This window comes from Brienomyrus brachyistius, chromosome 1 (genome assembly GCF_023856365.1).
Source record: "Brienomyrus brachyistius isolate T26 chromosome 1, BBRACH_0.4, whole genome shotgun sequence".
Taxonomy (NCBI): Eukaryota; Metazoa; Chordata; class Actinopteri; order Osteoglossiformes; family Mormyridae; genus Brienomyrus; species Brienomyrus brachyistius.
In genome coordinates this window covers 34420433-34439354 of record NC_064533.1, presented here as the reverse complement: position 1 = coordinate 34439354, position 18922 = coordinate 34420433, and the positions used below count along the sequence as shown (strand labels likewise).

General features: G+C 39.0%; 1 protein-coding gene across 2 annotated transcripts in view; it reads left to right on the top strand.

Annotated features, from left to right (window-relative positions):
* The window catches only part of abca12 (ATP-binding cassette, sub-family A (ABC1), member 12), a 66390-nt gene that overhangs the window by 34117 nt on the left and 13351 nt on the right, over positions 1 to 18922 (top strand). For both annotated transcript variants that reach the window (XM_049005986.1, XM_049005987.1), the window contains 26 exons: positions 114 to 2231; positions 2473 to 2561; positions 2888 to 2985; positions 3528 to 3736; positions 3982 to 4058; positions 5826 to 5956; positions 6805 to 6975; positions 7277 to 7429; positions 7775 to 7970; positions 8076 to 8215; positions 8795 to 8914; positions 9053 to 9143; positions 9582 to 9761; positions 9949 to 10270; positions 12798 to 12912; positions 13776 to 14105; positions 14281 to 14350; positions 14452 to 14586; positions 14760 to 14921; positions 15054 to 15237; positions 15785 to 16003; positions 16299 to 16495; positions 16672 to 16829; positions 16971 to 17204; positions 17340 to 17487; positions 18279 to 18528. In XM_049005986.1, coding sequence (XP_048861943.1) covers positions 114 to 2231; positions 2473 to 2561; positions 2888 to 2985; positions 3528 to 3736; positions 3982 to 4058; positions 5826 to 5956; positions 6805 to 6975; positions 7277 to 7429; positions 7775 to 7970; positions 8076 to 8215; positions 8795 to 8914; positions 9053 to 9143; positions 9582 to 9761; positions 9949 to 10270; positions 12798 to 12912; positions 13776 to 14105; positions 14281 to 14350; positions 14452 to 14586; positions 14760 to 14921; positions 15054 to 15237; positions 15785 to 16003; positions 16299 to 16495; positions 16672 to 16829; positions 16971 to 17204; positions 17340 to 17487; positions 18279 to 18528 — 6297 coding nt within the window. The remainder of the gene's footprint in view (positions 1 to 113; positions 2232 to 2472; positions 2562 to 2887; positions 2986 to 3527; positions 3737 to 3981; positions 4059 to 5825; positions 5957 to 6804; positions 6976 to 7276; positions 7430 to 7774; positions 7971 to 8075; positions 8216 to 8794; positions 8915 to 9052; positions 9144 to 9581; positions 9762 to 9948; positions 10271 to 12797; positions 12913 to 13775; positions 14106 to 14280; positions 14351 to 14451; positions 14587 to 14759; positions 14922 to 15053; positions 15238 to 15784; positions 16004 to 16298; positions 16496 to 16671; positions 16830 to 16970; positions 17205 to 17339; positions 17488 to 18278; positions 18529 to 18922) is intronic.

Genomic DNA, 18922 nt, shown 5'->3' with positions numbered 1-18922 from the left:
AATATGTCCTCATGTTATTTAATTTCCTGATACACAATTCCTAGTATATGGCAGATGGTACTGTACAGTATGTTGGCTAGCATTTACCAGAATTTTGTTTTATGTTATTACAGCAATCTACTAATGCCCAGTTTTATCAAGCCCCTTTTGGACCAAGCTGCAGAAGAAGCCCCATGGATGCAACAGTATTTGCTGGCACTGGAAATGACATTGAACTATACCCTCCAGCATGCTCTCCGATCTATGAATGTGACAGTAACTCCAGATCTAATTAAAGGTGTTCTTCAAATATTCATGATTGGAAATAACTGGACCAAGGATTCCATTATCTCCTTTCTGCATATAGCTACAAGTGAAAATAATTCTTTGGCTGACAGACTCTCACTCTGCCTCCAGATGATTGAGGATTGGCCTATGATAAATAACCTTACAAAGCCGTATCTGACTGCAGAGGAATCTAGGCTGCTTTTTGAGAAGATGTTGAATTTAACTGCTTGGTGGAGATTCTCAAAAACCACTGGAATGGAATTTGTGTCAGATGCGTTAATGAAAATATTTGACATAGTCAAGCTTTCCATCACAATTGAAAGAAATGTCACTCTGCCAAGTTACTTTGACATATATGTTAAATTAATTGACAATGTCCTCAACATGATGAAGCAGTTAAATTGCCATGGACCATGCAAATCTCATCCTTTTACCTATATTATCTCCTTCCTTGAAGACCTTGAAGGACAACTTGCAAGTGGACAGACCTTGAGTGATCTTCTTCCTCATGCTCAAGTTTTCAGAAAAAGGTCAAAACGTGATGTTGAGACAGTGTTTCCTGAAGACATTTTAGGCCTTGCTGACGTAGACTACAATAACTTACTGAAAGTATTTTCTAACTTTCCCCGTACTTCAGACATTATGCAAACTATTCATATGTTCTTTACAAACTCAGATTTAGCAGTTATTTTGAAAGGTGTTTCCAGAGAGATGACTGGAGATTCTAGCTTTGAACCGGCAATCAACAGGGCCCTTGACATGCTATCATCCGTCACAGCTCCAGGAAACTGGGAAAACTATGCAGAAATGTTAACGCAAATTTCCCAACAAGAAAATATGGGAAACCTCCTGGACATGTTTTTGAAATTATCTCTGCAATCATCTTTTGAAATAGCCCAAAATAGTGATAACATCAGTTCTGAAATGTCAGCAGTTATAAAGGGGTTAATAGTCTCTTCTGCATGGCATGAGCCTCAGAAGAACCTGACTACCTTCCTTGTCTTATTGGATCAGACTGTAGCTGCTTTTGCATCCTTCATGTCTGCGGAGCAACTGGTGTATTTCAACTTCTCAACACAGTTAACTAAAGCCTCAACAGTACTTGCCTATAATCCCAGAAATGTGGAAAAAGTTATTCAGTCTGCCAGCATAATCTCTGGCTCTTTCAGCCAACTACCAACCTACCCCAATGAGGCCCATATTTTGAGCGGACAGTCTGCTCAGGATATATATAGGTTAATTCTAAACAGCATTCTTGTTACTCAGATTTTGGAGAATCTTACCATTTCCAACTATGCTCTGGGAAGCATGTCTGAAAGAGAACATTTGGTAAACGAGGTGTTTAATCAGGTGGTATCAACTTTTCCAGGGGACCAGAGGAAGTACATCCTGGATCTAAATCCAGTAGTGTTGTCTGCCCTTAATAATATTTCCAACACTTCTGAAATTCCGCATTTGTTTGTCAACATCTCTACAGAAGTAACTGCCTCCCTCCTTACCATACTGAATCTGACTCAACCTGCTAAACCTGAATCTTTGCATGGTGGCCTTGCTAGTACATTGTTTGCTATATCTGAACTGGTGTCAAGCACTCTTTGGAATGGCTTAAGGACAGATTCATCTTTGATCCATCTATATGATGCATTTCAGTCTTTAAACAGTATGGCCACCTCATTGACCTCTGTACTTCCACCACATGCTAGTCAATACATTACAGAATCTCTACATGTTTTGGAGACTGAAGCAATCATTTTAAATAATACTGACATGGCTGGTCGAAAACAAGGCTTTTTTTCAGCTATAATGCCCTCAGTTGAAGCCCTTTTGGTTGGACTACCGTACCCTGTCTCGTCAATTCCTGGCATTAACCTCAGTGATCAAGCGTACATTTTTAAGATGATTCTGCAGCTTTTCTCCTTAGACCAAGGCTCCTTTGGCCTGAATGACACACACTGGATTGAAGAGTGAGTTTACATATGTTGTTATTATTATTATTATTATTATTAAGGGTCCAAAGCACGAAGTGCTATGGAACCTTATTGTTTTTGTTAGGATTATTATTATTATTATTATTATTATTATTATATTGAATATTGAATCAAATAAAAGTATTATTTTGGTTTATTTGTTTTCATTTGCATTTTCCAAGTAATTTCAAACACAATAAACTTACAAATGAATTTGCCTGTGTTATTTGTCTTCTAGGAATTTACATATCTTAAACTCCACTGAAGACCAAATTGTAAACCACCTGCTAAATCCTGTTCTCGAAACCATATCTACTGAATTCAGAGGTAAATAACAGTGAACATAATTTCCTGGGAATCAGGAAGCAAATCTTATCTACAGAGGAAAACATTTATTTCTTTTTCATTTTTATGTTACGGTATATTACAGAACATGTCCATGTTTCCAACATGTGCCCAACTGACAATAAATGAGCAGCCTTACTACGTTCTTTTTTTATATTTGCCTTGCTTTGTAGTTGAGTGGATGGATTTTTAATCTATTTATGACAAATTTTCAGCAAATTAGCCAAGAACTTAAGTAAATGGTATTAACTTGTGCTGACACTGACATTATCATCTGCTTGCTTTTTTTCACTCATTCTGCTTTACAGAAGCTCTGACACTCATTCTTCAAATGGAACAGATGATCCCTGGAATCAGTTGGACAAATGAAAATTTTGCTCTTCAACTAGACTACATACTGGCTAAGGTAGATGTTCTGCTTTCCGCCCTGAATCAAATTCATATATGTTCATGGTGAATTAATAAAATAATTATTGATTGTAAGGTAACACGGGGCGGCATGGTGGTGCAGTGGTTAGCACTGTTGCCTCACACCTCTGGGACCCGGGTTCGAGTCCCCACCTGGGTCACATGTGTGTGGAGTTTGCATGTTCTCCCCATGTCATCGTGGGGTTTCCTCCGGGTTCTCCGGTTTCCCCCCACAGTCCAAAAACATGCTGAGGCTAATTGGAGTTGCTAAATTGCATGTGTGAGTGACTGGTGTGTGAGGGTGGCCTGCGATGGGCTGGCCCCCCATCCTGGGTTGTTCCCTGCCTCGTGCCCATTGCTTCCAGGATAGGCTCTGGACCCCCCTGCGACCCAGTAGGATAAGCGGTCTGGAAAATGGATGGATGGATGGATGGAAGAGATGTCATTGTAATCAATCATGGTGCCATTATGGACACATTCACTCCAGTGCTTAGTTGCAAATGGTCAATCAACTAAAACTTTTCTTGCTTCTTTTTGCAGGTGTGTGATTTGGAACAGTTGGGCTTAGTCCAGAAGTTGCTCCAGCACTTGTCGATCACGCCTGGAATACTATGTAAAATTGGTGCCACTGCTAGCAATGCCCTCCAGATGGTCAGGAAGGGCCTGGTGGAATATAATGCTTCCTTCTCTGACTTAATGTTTGAGACATTCATTGGAGATCCTAACAAATACCAAATTAGCAGTAACTGGTAAGAAGCACTGACTTTTGTCGTGAACTGTCATAGCCGTCCAAAATGCCTGAATAGAATTTTCATGTGGATTTTTTTCTTTCTGTATGCAAGCATTATTAGTATTCTCCATTGTGTCTATCCTGATCTCTACAATAACTTGTCTTCAGCTGGGTTTTATTTTTCTTTATCTATGATGTAATAGTTTTTTGCCTTCTCAGGACTCTTACTGTGTGCCTTTGTCTGACTCTGCTTCCATTTTTCAGGATATCATATCTCTCTCAAAGTCTGGGCTTCGATGTGAGCAGTCTGAGTTTAGACAATGTGACTGTCACCCCGCAAGGTACAGTATTTGTGATATCTGAACAATTATCTGCCTCACATGGTATATGATGTAAGATGGAGCTGTATGGCCCTGCAGTCTTTTGTTGTTGTTTAATTACCCTCTGTGTAGGGGGTCTGTTCTCCCTTCAGGCATGCAAGTCAAAAATTTGCTTAAAACGTTACATGCTTTTGAGATAAACAAATGCTCTCCTCATCAGTGCAATCAGGCCCACTGTATGTAACCTGAAAAAGAAGGCACAGCAATGAAAGTAGTCAAATCAATTCACCAAACAAGAAAAGGGGTAACACCCTCAATGATTTTGGCAACAATAAAAATGTGGAGCATGGATTGATTTATATTATGAACCTAAATGAAATCCACAAAAACCCATTTGTTTTGAAAATGAAAGCATGCTGGCAGCTTACTATGCCTGTATTTGGTCATTCTCACAGACATGACAATTCTTTGACAAAAACAAAATGCTACAATGAAATACAGTGTTTGAAGTTTGTGCAGAGCAATTGACATTACCTTATTGGGTATATTGAAATGAAGTTTGTAACTCTGTTTTAGTGACACCTCTACCATTGCAGTTTAAGACCAAAAAGACACAAACCCACATTTTTTCTTGACATACACCTTCTTTGCATGTAATGCAAAATAGACAATCAAACAGTATAAAATGGTGTACCTTCATTTCTGCAATTATTTTGTATTGTCAATTGTTTTACTCCTCAGTTGATTACCCAGAGGCAAAATCGACATTTTACACATTGAAGTTCTATAATGTCAGTCTGTAGTCAAACAAATTTTAAAAATGAGAGAAAATTAATACATTACACTGGTAATGAGTTAATGAGTATGACTCTTATTGTGTCTAAGAACAAGTTAATTTACTTTTTTACTTTCTTCCTTTCTGTTTTATTTAACCAATTCTGTAAACAAGCAAATATGCCTAATCGGCAGATATAGCATACATGTTAATATCATTAGTAGCATGGACTGAAAGTTCAGAATGCATTTGTGATAAAAATGCAATCAACTGATACACAACAGCATAAGCTACGATGTATTATTCCAAACCAATTTCTAGTCAATTAGCTGAGGTAGTTCAGGTCTGTTGGTGACCCCTAACCTTGTACATGTATGAATCAACGTGTACAAAAAAATGGGACCAATCTGGTTTTGTATTGGTTCAAAACAGAGGGTTTCATGATTCTTTCAGTGTCGGTCAGTTGAAGTACATCAAAATGAAGGCAGAATAATCTTGGTTGTCTCTGCACCCATCTCCATCTGTCCCACTCTCACAAGAGCGCATGTACATGTATTACTGCTTAGCATGACAGGGACACACTACTTCTATTGAACCTGTTTTTTAAGGGAGTATCAGGTCATTCGCAGATGTAGTGCGGAATCTGAATGAACAATTAAACGCTCCTAAAAACGTAAGAAATTTTAACTGATTATATACAGAAAGTATAATCCGTTTCTTCCAACAATCAGAACCTCCAAAAAGCTTTAATACAGTGTGATACAATTAAGTGTCAGCTGAAACCCTGTTTCTCAGGGTTCCGCTACATCAAGAAGGCTTCATTTTTTAAGGTAGCGGGACAAATAAAAAAAAATAATACAAAATCACCAGTATACCATCATTTTGGGGTCTTGATGTTATACTTCTGTAATTAAATCATATCTGATTATGCTTTGATATTCATTACAATTAAAAGATTGATTCTACTCGCCAGTTGATGTCAAGCAATCCTGCTTCTTGTGTTGTTCTTGCAGCTCCAGTCAAACTGTCCACGTTCTTCAAAAATAAAACTGCTTTTTCCACGGAGCTACAAAGTTTGACCAGTATTTCTCCAGAAATCATAGATCTTATGATGAACTCAGTGGTACCCAACAACAGCTTACAGGTAGAGTCCTTAACTCATAGGCACGTGAATTTATATAGAGAAATTATATATATATATATATATATATATATATATATATATTTTTGTCCTAAAATCATACTCTGTTTACTACACTGAAATCTACTTAGTACACTGGATTTTGTGTCCTAGACTGGATTACTTTTTTTGTTTTATAGGGTTGCCATACCCAAAAGTGTATAATAATAATATAATTATTAATAATAATAATAATTATTATAATAACAACAATAATGATAATAATAATAATAGAATGGCATCAGTGACTCATGAAATGGGGTGGCATGGTGGTGCAGTGGTTAGCACTGTTGCCTCACATTTCTGGGACCCGGGTTCGAGTCTCTGCCTGGGTTACATGTGTGTGGAGTTTGCATGTTTTCCCCATGTCGGGTACTTTGGTTTTCCCCCAGTCCAAAAACATGCTGAGGCTAATTGGACTTGCTAAATTCCCCGTAGGTGTGAATGGTGTGTGAGTGTGCCCTGCGATGGGCTGGCCACCCATCCTGGGTTGTTCCCTGCCTCATGCCCATTACTTTCGGGATAGGCTCCGGACCCCCTGCGACCCAGTAGGATAAGCGGTTTGGAAAATGGATGGACTCATAAAATTCTGTACTGACATTTGTAATAATACCAATATTACTTGATTCTTAATAAAGTAATGAATACTCTGTAAACAGGCTTTTTCCTTCCTAGATCATTTTTGTTGCACATGTATTCATGATAATTTCACAATGCAGTGCCTATAAGTGTAATTTCCTTTCAGTTTTGTTTCTTGGATTTCCAAACAGACATAGTGACAATTCTTTCTCAATTTTTGAACTTTTCCACAGGTTCTGAGTTGGCTAACTAACATGCACTACTGCAGAGACCCATCAGTTCTGGCGCTCAACCAGAAGGAACTCCCAATTTTCCACGCGTTATGTTTGTTAACCCCCCATGAGTGGTACAACTTTGCAGTTGTGGGAACCCGCTACATCAGTCTTGAGAACATTCTGTTTGAGGTACGCATTATATTTGACCATTTAGTATACTCATTGTGATTTTACTCATGTTTAAGCTTTTGCCATTAATCAAAGTAGTGAAAAGCCAACTGTGGAAACCATAATGTTTCAAATCTGAAAGTGACTAAGTACAGAACTTTAAGTGGTAAGAATCACAGAAATGTAATGTGGAATAGAAACCCATATTTTTCATTCAATATTACTTTTTAAAGGAATGATAAAGCTCAACCATGCTTATGTTTTACCTTTGCTAAACAATGCTAACTCTGTGCTCTGTGTGATATCTTTGTTCTGACACTAGTTCATGCTACAGAGCCCATTAAGCTTTCTACTAGCACTACTGAATTCCTTGATGCACATGCTGAGCAAGCTGCTGCCTACTATTGACAGTCTTGTACAGAATCTGTTGTCTGTTCGAAACCTCAATCTTATGGCTAACTCTGAATTTCGTGACGTGAGTATACTTGCTTTATGGCCACAGATTACCGAAAGAGTTTTAGACATTATTGTTCAGTATCTGCACTTTATATCCTACAATTAACATTGTTTAGTTTGGTCATTTTCTTTAGAGTTTAATGCTCCTGTTTTAAATCTGTTGCAATTTTGACATTATTCAATGAATTCAATCATGGTTCCTATAATTGTTTATTCTCTGATTTGATGCTTACTTAAACATCTAATTAAAATTCTGTAAAATTCAGTAGAGTAAGAAGCGCCTCGGTTTCTTATCTTACATTTTTTATATTTAGTGCTGTTCAGTGACATAAGCCTCTGTGTGTCCTACTCTGTGTCCCCTCAGTTGGTCATCGGCACACGGGCCAGCATCTCCAGCCAGGCCACCTTCACCACTCTCTCCAATGCCTTGTGCACCAATGGCATATTGTCTCTTTTTGGCATCTCCAACCTGCCCATTAGCTCCGGCTCAGGTCCCTCCACTCAGGGAGACACCGAAGTTGAGCAGCTCATCAACAAGTTTAACATCCCACGTGATGCCAGTACGGCAAAAGTCATACGCACCTTTAATGTGAACAACATTGTGTCAAGATGGAAATGAGAATTATTTGGATTTTATGTTGATATCAATGTCTCTGTTGTTTCAGCTCCATTTTGCAAGAACTTATTTCTGGACATGGTGAACACCACAGGGGGGGCTGTGGCTTGGGCCTTCCTCAAGCCCATGCTTCTGGGACAGGTCCTCTACACCCCTGATATACCCCTGACTAGGCAGATCATGCAGGAGGTACTTATACACATAAATAAATAAACACAAACCTTATCATAAAGAGAAATTTACAACTATATATTACACACACACACACACACACACATATATATATTTCAGATATGAAACATAGAACATTTAAAATGTTAAAAATATTAAGTTGCATCATATAGAATTTTCCTTCATTATTTCATTGTTTGTTTGTTTGTTTATTTGTTTTTGTTTAGCATCATTTCCTGCAGTAAATGTGGGTGTGCATCAGTAACAACTAGCAGTTTTATTCCCTTACACTAGAGCAGGGGTAGGCAACCCTCATCCTGGAGTGCCAATATCCACCAGGTTTTCTTTCCTACCCGATGAATTACTATCTGTCTGAGATCATGTGTGGCTCATCAGAGACCAGGTAGGATAGAAAACCTGCTGGACACCGGCAGTCCAGGATCAGGGTTGCCTACCCCTGGTCTAAATACAGTTAATGTACCGCAGACAAACTCTAAACCTTATTTCCATACCATTCTTATTTAGCTATCATCACCTTCTTCAAACAGCAATTTGCAACCTTTTTTCTATTATCTTTTTTTCATTTTTATCTTCCAGGCAAATACCACATTGCAGCAATTTGCAGATTTAAAGTTATTTTCTCAAGAGTGGCTTGACTCTTCTTCCTATGTCATGAATTCCGCAAAAGTTCTTCAAAAAAATCTGCCTGTGCTACAGGTAGGTTAATTAGTAGAAATTCCTAATTTATCCCTGAAATAAAAGATGAAATTTGAACACTGCATGCTACAAATGGCTTAAGTATGCACTTGTAATATTATTCTGTTAATATTCATCACATCAATGCTTCATTTACAGAATTCCCTCAATAATCCTTTTGTCCAAAGATTCATTCAGTTTGAGACAAACATTGACGTCAATCAGATGAAGGACATATTTAACAAATTTTGTGAGTTCCTCGTTGTCTTCCATTCCATTTCAAATACTTGTCATCGAAATTGTTTTAAGTTATATTATGTGATTTCTTATGACCCCAGGAGTTACTTGCAATCATAAATTTGTGTCCCATAAATGCAACAAAATTAAGGAATTAACTGACAATAATCAAATATATACATGCTGGATATTCATGTGATCTAAAATATGTGCTGCCTTCAACTAACAATGAATGCTTGTATATATACTCATATGTCTGAATAAATCCTGCAAATTTGACATACAGTCTAACATACACAGACAAATGCAGTTATACGCTGCAGGTATTCTTAGATGGCAGTTAGCCTGATTGCGTTTACAGCATATTTCTTCATTTTTATTCATTTTATTCTTGAGATAAGCATAAAATTAACAAATGAAGCAAAATAATTTATAAATCCATTTTTTACAGCTAACATCACAGCTCTTCTAATTCAGAACAAAGCAATCATTCAGCAGATCTCCACCTTATCATCATTAATGCTGAATGTCTCCTCCTGCGTGAGGTTTGACCGCTTTCAAGGTTTCAACTCTAGTGAAGAGCTTGACGCACTTGCTGGGAATCTGACTCAAACCCGTGACCTCTATGCCAGTAAGCCCACTCAAAAGAAATCTTTAGCTCTATGAGAAAGACCTTCACCTTAATTTTGCTAATGTGTTGTCCGGTCTTTGATCAAATGACTGCTCAGTCATAATAAGACTAATTTTACTGGTCACTCATGTTCTCTTGAATGGTCACATATATGAAACATATATTTGCTTTTCTTACCCTTTCTCAGGTATCATATTCAATTTGCCGAATGTCACTGCTTCTCCCTCTCGGAAAAAACGGGATTCCTCCAGCAATCCCCTTCCCCCCAGAGTGAAATACACAATAAGAATGCCTATTGACAATGTCATGCGCACGGACCGTACCCGCAATACCTACTGGGTGAAAAGCCCATACATCTCGCCAAACCAGAACCAGCTCTACAACAGGGGCTTTGTGTACCTTCAGGAGACCATAGAGCGCGCAATCATTGCGATGCAAACAGGAACCCAAGTGGAAGAACCCGCAGTGCAGCTACAGGCCTTCCCCTATCCCTGCTACATCAAGGACCAGTAGGCACCCTTGTCTTGTTCACGTACTGCACGTGCAGACATGTACATTGCCACACAAACAACAAATACACTGCATGGCCAAAAGCATCTGGAAACCAGCTTGTCCAACATCTCATTCTGTAGCCAGGGGTATTAATATGAAGTTGGTTGGGCCATTGTTGTCATAATACCCCTGTTCTTCTGGGTGGGAAAGCTTTCCGTTAGCTGTTGGAACATTGCTGATGGGATTTGCTGTCATTCAGGGATATTCATGCTGGGTTATCTGGTTTATTTTCATGAGCTTGCATGAAAATCACATGGGTCACAATGAAGAGGTGCAGGCAGCCTGACTTGGAATGATATGTCAGAAATGTTTTGGGATATACCTGCTAAATTATGTTTTTGGGAAGTGCCTGCTAATTTATCAGATTTTTGGCCGATCTGTGTCACTTTTTAACAACACAATGTGGGCAACATATACTGTAATTTAGGGTAAGCAACATCTATTTCTAAGCGGTGCAATCTAATGTAAAATAACACTCAGAATAATACTCAGAACATCCCACACTTTGTCATATAGGATGTGCAATTTGAACTGATGTGTTTAACGCCTTTACGGTTTGGGGAGTGTTGCACACTCAAAGCTTCACATGTGTAGAAATTTCACAAGAGCTTTATAAACTCTTATTCTTTGTCGCTATGAACGAGTCAGAGTTAAGTCCAAGTAAAAAAAAAAAGAGTAAGGTCAGTATTATCATTATGCATTTTATATGTATATATATTTCAAACACAAGTCGGAAGTAAATTTAAGAGCGACTGGAGTGCGACTCCGATCCAAGTCTCAAACTCAAGTCCCCATCTCTGGGCTGACCTGAGCTGAACTTACATTCACGGCATTTTGCAGATGCCCTTAGCCAGAGCGACTTACGTAAGTGCTTAGAAGTGTCATCTGTGAATACATTGTAATACTGGCTAAATAGAACCCACCTAAGAGCACTATCACGCTAAAAAACTCTGTTGGCAAGTAATGCAATATTTTTATAGATTATAGAGTATAATCCTGGAAGTGCTAATCCAAGTATTTCTGAAAGAACTGCTAGAAACATCTAGAGGAAGTTCATTCCACCACATAGGTATCAAAACAGAGAAAAGTCTATATGCATATCTTCTTTGCACCTTGAGAAATGGTGGGACCATTCGAGCAGTGCTGGAGGACTGGAGAAAGCATGGGCCAATGCAGAGTGACATAAGTTCTTTTAGGCAGGAGGGTGCTGATGCATTTTTGGCTTTGTAGGTGAGCATCAGTGTTTTGAATTTGATGCTAAAAGGAGCCAGTGGAGGAGTGGAACATTGATGTGGTGTGGGAGAACTTGGGAAGGTTGCAAACCTGCTAGGAGTGAGTTACAGTGGTCTGGTCTCGAGATAAGAGATTGAACAAGTACCTGAGTGGCCTGCATGGAAAGAAATTGATAAACCCTTCTGATATTGAAGAGGAGAGATTGACATGAGTGGGAATGATTAGCAACGTGAGAGGAAAAGGACAGGTGATTGTCCTTGGTTTCCCCAAGGTTATGAGCAGTGATCGAAGGACAAATCGTAGAGTTGTCCAGGAAGATCACAGGATCCTGATGTGGGCATGGTTCAGCGTGGATGAATAGCAGTTTGGATTTGCTGGGGTTGAGTTTCAACTAATGAGCTGTCATCTATGATGAGATGTCTGCCAGACATGCAGAGATATGAGTGGAGACTCAAGTGTCTCAGGGAAGAAAGGAAAGGATAAGTTAAGTGCGTAGCAGTGATATGAGAAGCCATGTTAGGATACGACCTCACCAAGAGGTCTAGTACATAGGGAGAACAGAAGAGGACCAGGAACTGAGACCTGAGGGACACCAATGGAGAGTCTGTGTGGAGTAGAGTCCTCCCAGATGTTTTTTCCTTCACAATCACTTCACTTGCAGTTGACCAGGGTAGCTTTAGCAGGACATAATTTAGGTAAATTCATTTCTTAGAAAGATGTTGTCCTATGACGGTGCCAAGCGGGAACTCACTAACCGATTCCATACAACCACCCATTCTTTTGCTGATGTTTGCTGCATGAGACTGCATGACAGCTTGCACACCTATGTTCGCAATAGGTATGACTTAATTAGTCAGTGTGTCTAATTAGTTAAAAGGGGTGTCCACATTTTTGGCCATACTGTATAATATATGTACCTCTTAATTTTTTTGTGCCGACATTTTCAATACAATATGTAAAACGTCTTTTTTTTATTGCTTCTGAAATCTTGATTTAACTGTTATTTGTGATCATGATCACATTAAAGTGCCTGACAAACACAGATATATTACATTCATGCTTTCCTTCTTTCACATGTTTACCTAAAGGCAATGAAATTTTATCAGCTCACACATACCTTTGAATAAAAATACACTATGCACTCAAGTGAAACAAATAATCACCTAGAAGTAAAGTATACCTCATATTTAAGTTTCTCCACTATTTCGCTTTAGTTAATTTTCTTAATCAGTTTTTTTTTTCTTTCTTCAGGTACCTCAACAGCATGGCTTTTGCCTTTCCACTGGTCCTCATGATTGCTTGGGTCCTCTTTGTCGCCAATTTTGTCAAGAGGCTGGTTCATGAGAGGGAACTCCAGCTGCATGAGGTATATTATATACTCCATACATATTTTTATTAGTTTATCCATGTTAATTATTGACTGTATTTCCATGTGTAAATAGATTGCACACGAGTATATCGCACACCCATGTATAGCCCATGGAAAATCATTTTTGTAAGTTATGGTTTGCATTACCAGCACCCTTATATTACCCGTGGATTATAATTAATGAAAAGTACAAACCTGTCACATTTATAGTGTCTGCTAGGTATTTCAGAAACAAAAGTGTTCTGGACACTTATCAGTACAGCTAGAATTTGCAGTGAAAATGAACAATTTTACTACCTTTGTCTGAAGTCACGCCTTGATCTGCAATGATTGTTTTTGAGGTTCTTTCTAAAGGTTCAGTACTCAGCTGAATATTGCATGCACTTTCAATAATTATTTGATATCATTATTTTACTTGTTTTAGTCATACATTTTGCTTATTTTACATTTGAAATTCTCTGTGTATAATTGAACACATTCATCTATGTACCGGAAACTTTAAAGCTACTGTCTGCCCTACAATACAAAAATGTAGACTGTAAAAACGTGTACGATCCATGGAGTAAAAATATAAGATGACAATATAGTACTAGTCCTTTTTTAGGAAATACAGTTATATTTAAGCTACAGTGTTGGTTTTTGATCATCACTTCATCATGAGAAAATTTGTAAGGATGTATGTCGTATGTAAATTGAATAATGTAAAGAATTAGGGTAAAGAGTGTATGCGTAAATTACAGTATATCAAACCTGGATGCAGTTTTACCTACATTGGATGAAAGTAATAAATTAGCATTTGTTACTAAATCAGTAAACAAAATATACCCTACGACAGGCACTTTCCTTTGTCTTCTCTACAGTACATGAAGATGATGGGCGTTAACCCAATCAGCCACTTCTTTGCCTGGTTTTTGGAGAGCGCAGTCTTCTTGCTAGTGACCATCATCATCCTAACCATCATCCTGAAGTGTGGGCAGGTGCTGCCCAACAGTGATGGCTTTTTATTGTTTCTCTATCTCTGTGATTATGGCCTCGCTATACTGGCCATCAGCTATCTTGTCAGCACATTCTTTGACAGGACCAACATTGCTGGACTCAGCGGCAGCCTCATCTACATCATCTGCTTCTTCCCCTATATCGTCATCATGTCCCTGGAGACTTCGTTTTCCTTCTCAGGAAAAAGTGCACTGGTGAGATCCGTAAACATAAACTTAGTCATAAGCAATATTTCAACTCTGTTAGTGTTTACATAAAAATAAGCTTTTTTGGAATATTTAGATGATCTACCTATACATCATGCACATATAGTAACAAGGAATATTCAACACCTCAGTCCATAAATCTTTTGATATTTCTGTTCAACAGAGTCTCTTTGCACCCACCTGCTTCAGTTATGCCAGCCAATACATTACTCGGTATGAGACCCAGGGAGAAGGTATGCTGCCTTTGGTTTGCACCATTCGCTGTTAGTCTTGATTTTCAGTTTGAACAATATAGTGCAATTCAATATAAAATATGAGCCATATGTCTCTACAGGGATCCAGTGGAGTAACTCATACATCTCCCCCATGGATGACGACACCTCGTCCTTTGGCTGGTTCTGCTGGTTGCTCCTAATAGATTCTGTGCTCTACTTCCTTATAGGCATATACATCCGTTTTGTCTTCCCAGGTAAACACCACTGTAGTCTATAATGAGAGTATTTGTAGTGGAGTATGCTTATTTTTGTGGTGATTGCACTAAGTTTGATCAAATCCTAAACTTTGAGTTCTGACTCTCTCCATGAAGGACACGGGTAAGCTCACCACTATGTCAAAGTAACACCTTTGTGGTCGTTCCTTCAGGGAAATATGGCATTGCAGTTCCTTGGTACTTTCCAGTAATGCCCTCCTTTTGGATGGACCTATTTGGATGTAGTTCAGGGAGAAAAAGAGGTGGACGTGGGTTGCTTTTTGCAAACATTGCACAAAATAACCAAGCGGTCTTTCCGGAAGAAAAATACAAAGGTAATCGTTAGATGCATTACAGGTTTTTGCATTTTGTTGCCTAATTCCTTAATTGTTGTAAATTGAAATTCTCTTTCACAGTGACAAGGACATTTTAACAGAGTTTTTTCTGCCTATTATTTGTATTCATAGGAGAAAGTGGGTTCACATCCCAGACAGAGGAAGAGTTCTTAGGTCTCCCAGTTGGAGTGAGTCTTCATGGCCTGACAAAGATGTATGGAGACCGAGCTGCTATCCAGAACCTTAATGTACGCTTCTATGAAGGACATGTCACCACTTTACTTGGCCACAATGGGGCTGGGAAGACCACAACCATGTGAGAAAATTATTTTCTCTATTTTTTTGCATGTGTTTATCTCTTTGCAAGTATTTCTTCAAATGATCAGACTTTACAATACAGAATACAATCTGTAATAACAATAAAAACATTAAATCCAAAATTTTATTTATTTTCTTCTGCCTTTATTTAAATGCAAGACATAACCTCAAATTAAAAAAAAATAAATGTGTTTGAAACTGTATTTGTATACAGTTTTACGATTTTATTTGAAGGTTTTCTTTAATGTTGGAGACATTTCTCGGGTCCAAAAAGTATCAGATGCAATTAAACTCATGTTAGAACTTTCCAACTAGCATTTATTATTAAAGAAATGAAACAGTACTTGGAGTGAAATTTGTGGCTGGGGCCTGGACCTAAGAAAGATGATCCTGCTTTATATGATATTTTCATGCTGATTATAAAAGTTAGAGTAGCAATTGAAAATACGCATGTCTTCTGTATATCCTGGCTGAATGTTCATACTGCTCTGTTTAAGTTTTAAAGAATGTTCTCTACAATAAAATATTGATATTTGTGTTTACAGGTCCCTCCTCACTGGTCTCTTTGGCCCCTCTTCTGGCTCGATCGAGGTGTATGGCAAAGATATGCAGGGAAGCATCAATGAAGTCCGTAAAGAGCTGGGTGTTTGTATGCAATATGACGTCCTCTTTGACCACTTGAGTACCAAGGAGCACCTGTTATTGTATGGGCAAATTAAAGGCCCACATTGGACACGTCAGGAACTTAAAGAGCAAGTGCGCAAGTGAGTATGAAGTACTATTACCAATTCATCAAAGATAAAGCAATTCAGGAGCATAATTAGGATAGGGGACAATAGTGAATGCTGGCCATACTCCATTCTCAAAAGTGAACCCAGCTGTAATACTCACATGAAAAAGCAGATTGGCCACATGTTTTGCATTTAGCCTGAGTATTCTGAGTTTTATTTGTCGGTGAGGTACTATACATACATAACCTGTCTTTGTAGAAAACACTGCTATTTAACTTAGGGATGTTTCAAGTTTTTGAAGCATGAATTATCATGTTTTTTCATTCAGAATCTTGCAGGAGACTGGGCTGTACAATCATCGGCACAAGCGGGTAGGCAGCCTTTCCGGGGGCATGAAGCGGAAGCTGTCCATCTCCATCGCATTCATTGGTGGTTCTCGTCTGGTTGTCCTGGACGAGCCAACCACTGGAGTGGACCCCTGCTCCAGACGGAACATCTGGGACATCATCATCCACCAAAAGAAAGGTAAGATTACAGTAGGTGGACTCATCATGGGCATTTTTTTTTATCACTATCCATTTTCATTAAGAAATAGTGATTCACTCCATGTTATAGCTTCCTGTGTTTGTGCGATTGCATTGTCAGCTTCCTGCAAATTTAATTGGGGAGCAGCAAGTGACAGTCTTTGTTCATTTACCCAGAACGCACCATCATCCTGTCTACACACCACCTCGATGAGGCAGAGGTCCTTAGTGATCGCATTGCCTTCCTGGAGCGTGGAGGTCTTAAGTGCTGTGGTTCACCCTTCTACCTCAAAGACAAGCTTGCACAGGGATATAATCTCACCCTCACCAAGAAGGTACAGAAGACTTCTTGATGAGCATATGAAATGCATGGTCTAACCTTTGACACAGTCTTCTTTGTTAAAGTGCCTTTCAGCTGCCACTATTACTTCTTGTGCCCTCATCTTATTTTTTCCACTATTTTTCTGATTTGTTAGGTGCAGGCTAACTCAAAGGAAAAGTTTGACAATGAGAGAGTGAAAGCCTTTGTCCGGTCTTATATCCCAGAGGCCCGTCTAAAGGAGGGAGAAGTTGGCGATATGGTGTTTATGCTCCCTCCTTTCAGTTCCCAAAATGCGTTGGCCTACCGTACTTTACTTTCCAACCTGGACAGTAACCTGGATGCATTGCAGCTTGGATGCTATGGTATTTCTGACACAACTCTAGAAGAGGTGTGGAACAAGCTACATATTCACATATTTTAAACAAATCACGTATGACAAACACAATTTAAAACATCCATTCTGATGTACATAGGCCTTCCTTAGCCCCTTACAGATTAATCACCAGTGAATTTCATTCTATAGGTTTTCCTCCAGCTGACCAAAGACAACACTCAGGATGATGAAGGCAGTTTACATTCTGCATCTGAATCAGTGCTGGACTTGTCTACTATTAAAGACAGCATGCCTGAAGAGCTCTCAGTTAACAGCTATAACTTAGACGACAGACAAAGTGAGTTCCCCTTATTTTACTTGCTGGCTTTAGTGTATAAACAATCAAAACGTACACGAAGCTGCATAATCCATCCATCCAAGACTGGGGTACACCTTATATGGGATGTCAGTACATTTCAGGACTCACACATGCAGCATTAACATGCTATGGGGGATTTAGGAATGCCCCTTCACTTAACACCATGTCTTCAGACTGCGGGGGAAAAGCAACAAAACACAAAGTGAACATGCACATATAGAGAGTGTGGGAAGGATTCAGCCCACAAACAGAGCAGCATGTTCGAACCCCCAGCCCTGCTGATGGGAGGTGATACTGTCACTAACTACTCCACCGTGCTACCCATTAATACATGATGTCAGCTGTTTTTCATAAGCAGGGAGTTTATTGGAATGATATTCAGTAATTGGGTGACGTGATGGCTCACAGCCCTGGGTTTGGGGTTCAGATTCCACTTGTTTATGTGCAGAATTAGCATGATCTCTCCATATTGAATGGGTTTCCTTCAGGTGCCCAGGCATCCTGTCCAGGGCATGCCCTAGTCGTTAGCATTGTGATGCTCGGGATAAGCGGTTAAAAGGATTGATGGGTGGGTTTTATGAATTTGAAAAGCTCTTAAAGAAATATTATGGTCATTCATTCATTCATATCGAATAAACATATTGCTGGGTTAACTGAAAAGAAGGTAATGCGTTGGAGATTGTTACTGTAGCAGTTAGCTTTGTAAGTAAATTATGGAAATTCACAGCCAATATTAACCCTGCTGAATTTGCTGAAATTCATTCCTTCAGCTCTGACTGGCTCCCCAATAGTCCGAGGTGTTGCCCTAATTGTCCAGCGGGTGGCAGCAATGCTGCTGAAACGAGTGCACCACTCACGGCGGGACTGGAAGGGCTTGTTTGCTCAGGTTTTGCTGCCTGTGGTGTTTGTCATTGCGGCCATGGGCTTGGGCTCCATCAAGAGCAACCTGCAGTACTTCCCTGAGTTAGAGCTCTCACCTGCCCTCTATAGTTCAAGCCAGCAGCAGTACAGTTTCTTCAGGTCAGCCATTACAAAAGCATTCATATATACATATACATACACACACACACAAGCACAAACACGCAGGTTTGTAATTATATGTTTGTGGGGACTCACCAGTCATTTCTATGGAGAAAACTGTAATACCAACATGACAACCTTAACCCCAACCCAGCCCTGACCTCAACCATAAGTAACCAAACAAAAAACGAAACTTTTGGCTTTTTAGTTTTTTGATTGATTGGATGCACAGATCTTTGTGGGGACCTGAAAAATGACAGGTTTTTATCACATTGTGGGGAAAATTTAGTCCGCACAATGTAATATAAACCTAATCCACACATACACACACATTCTTTACATGTAATATGGAAATTAAACTAATTAAAGTTTATTGCAGTATACTATGTATTAT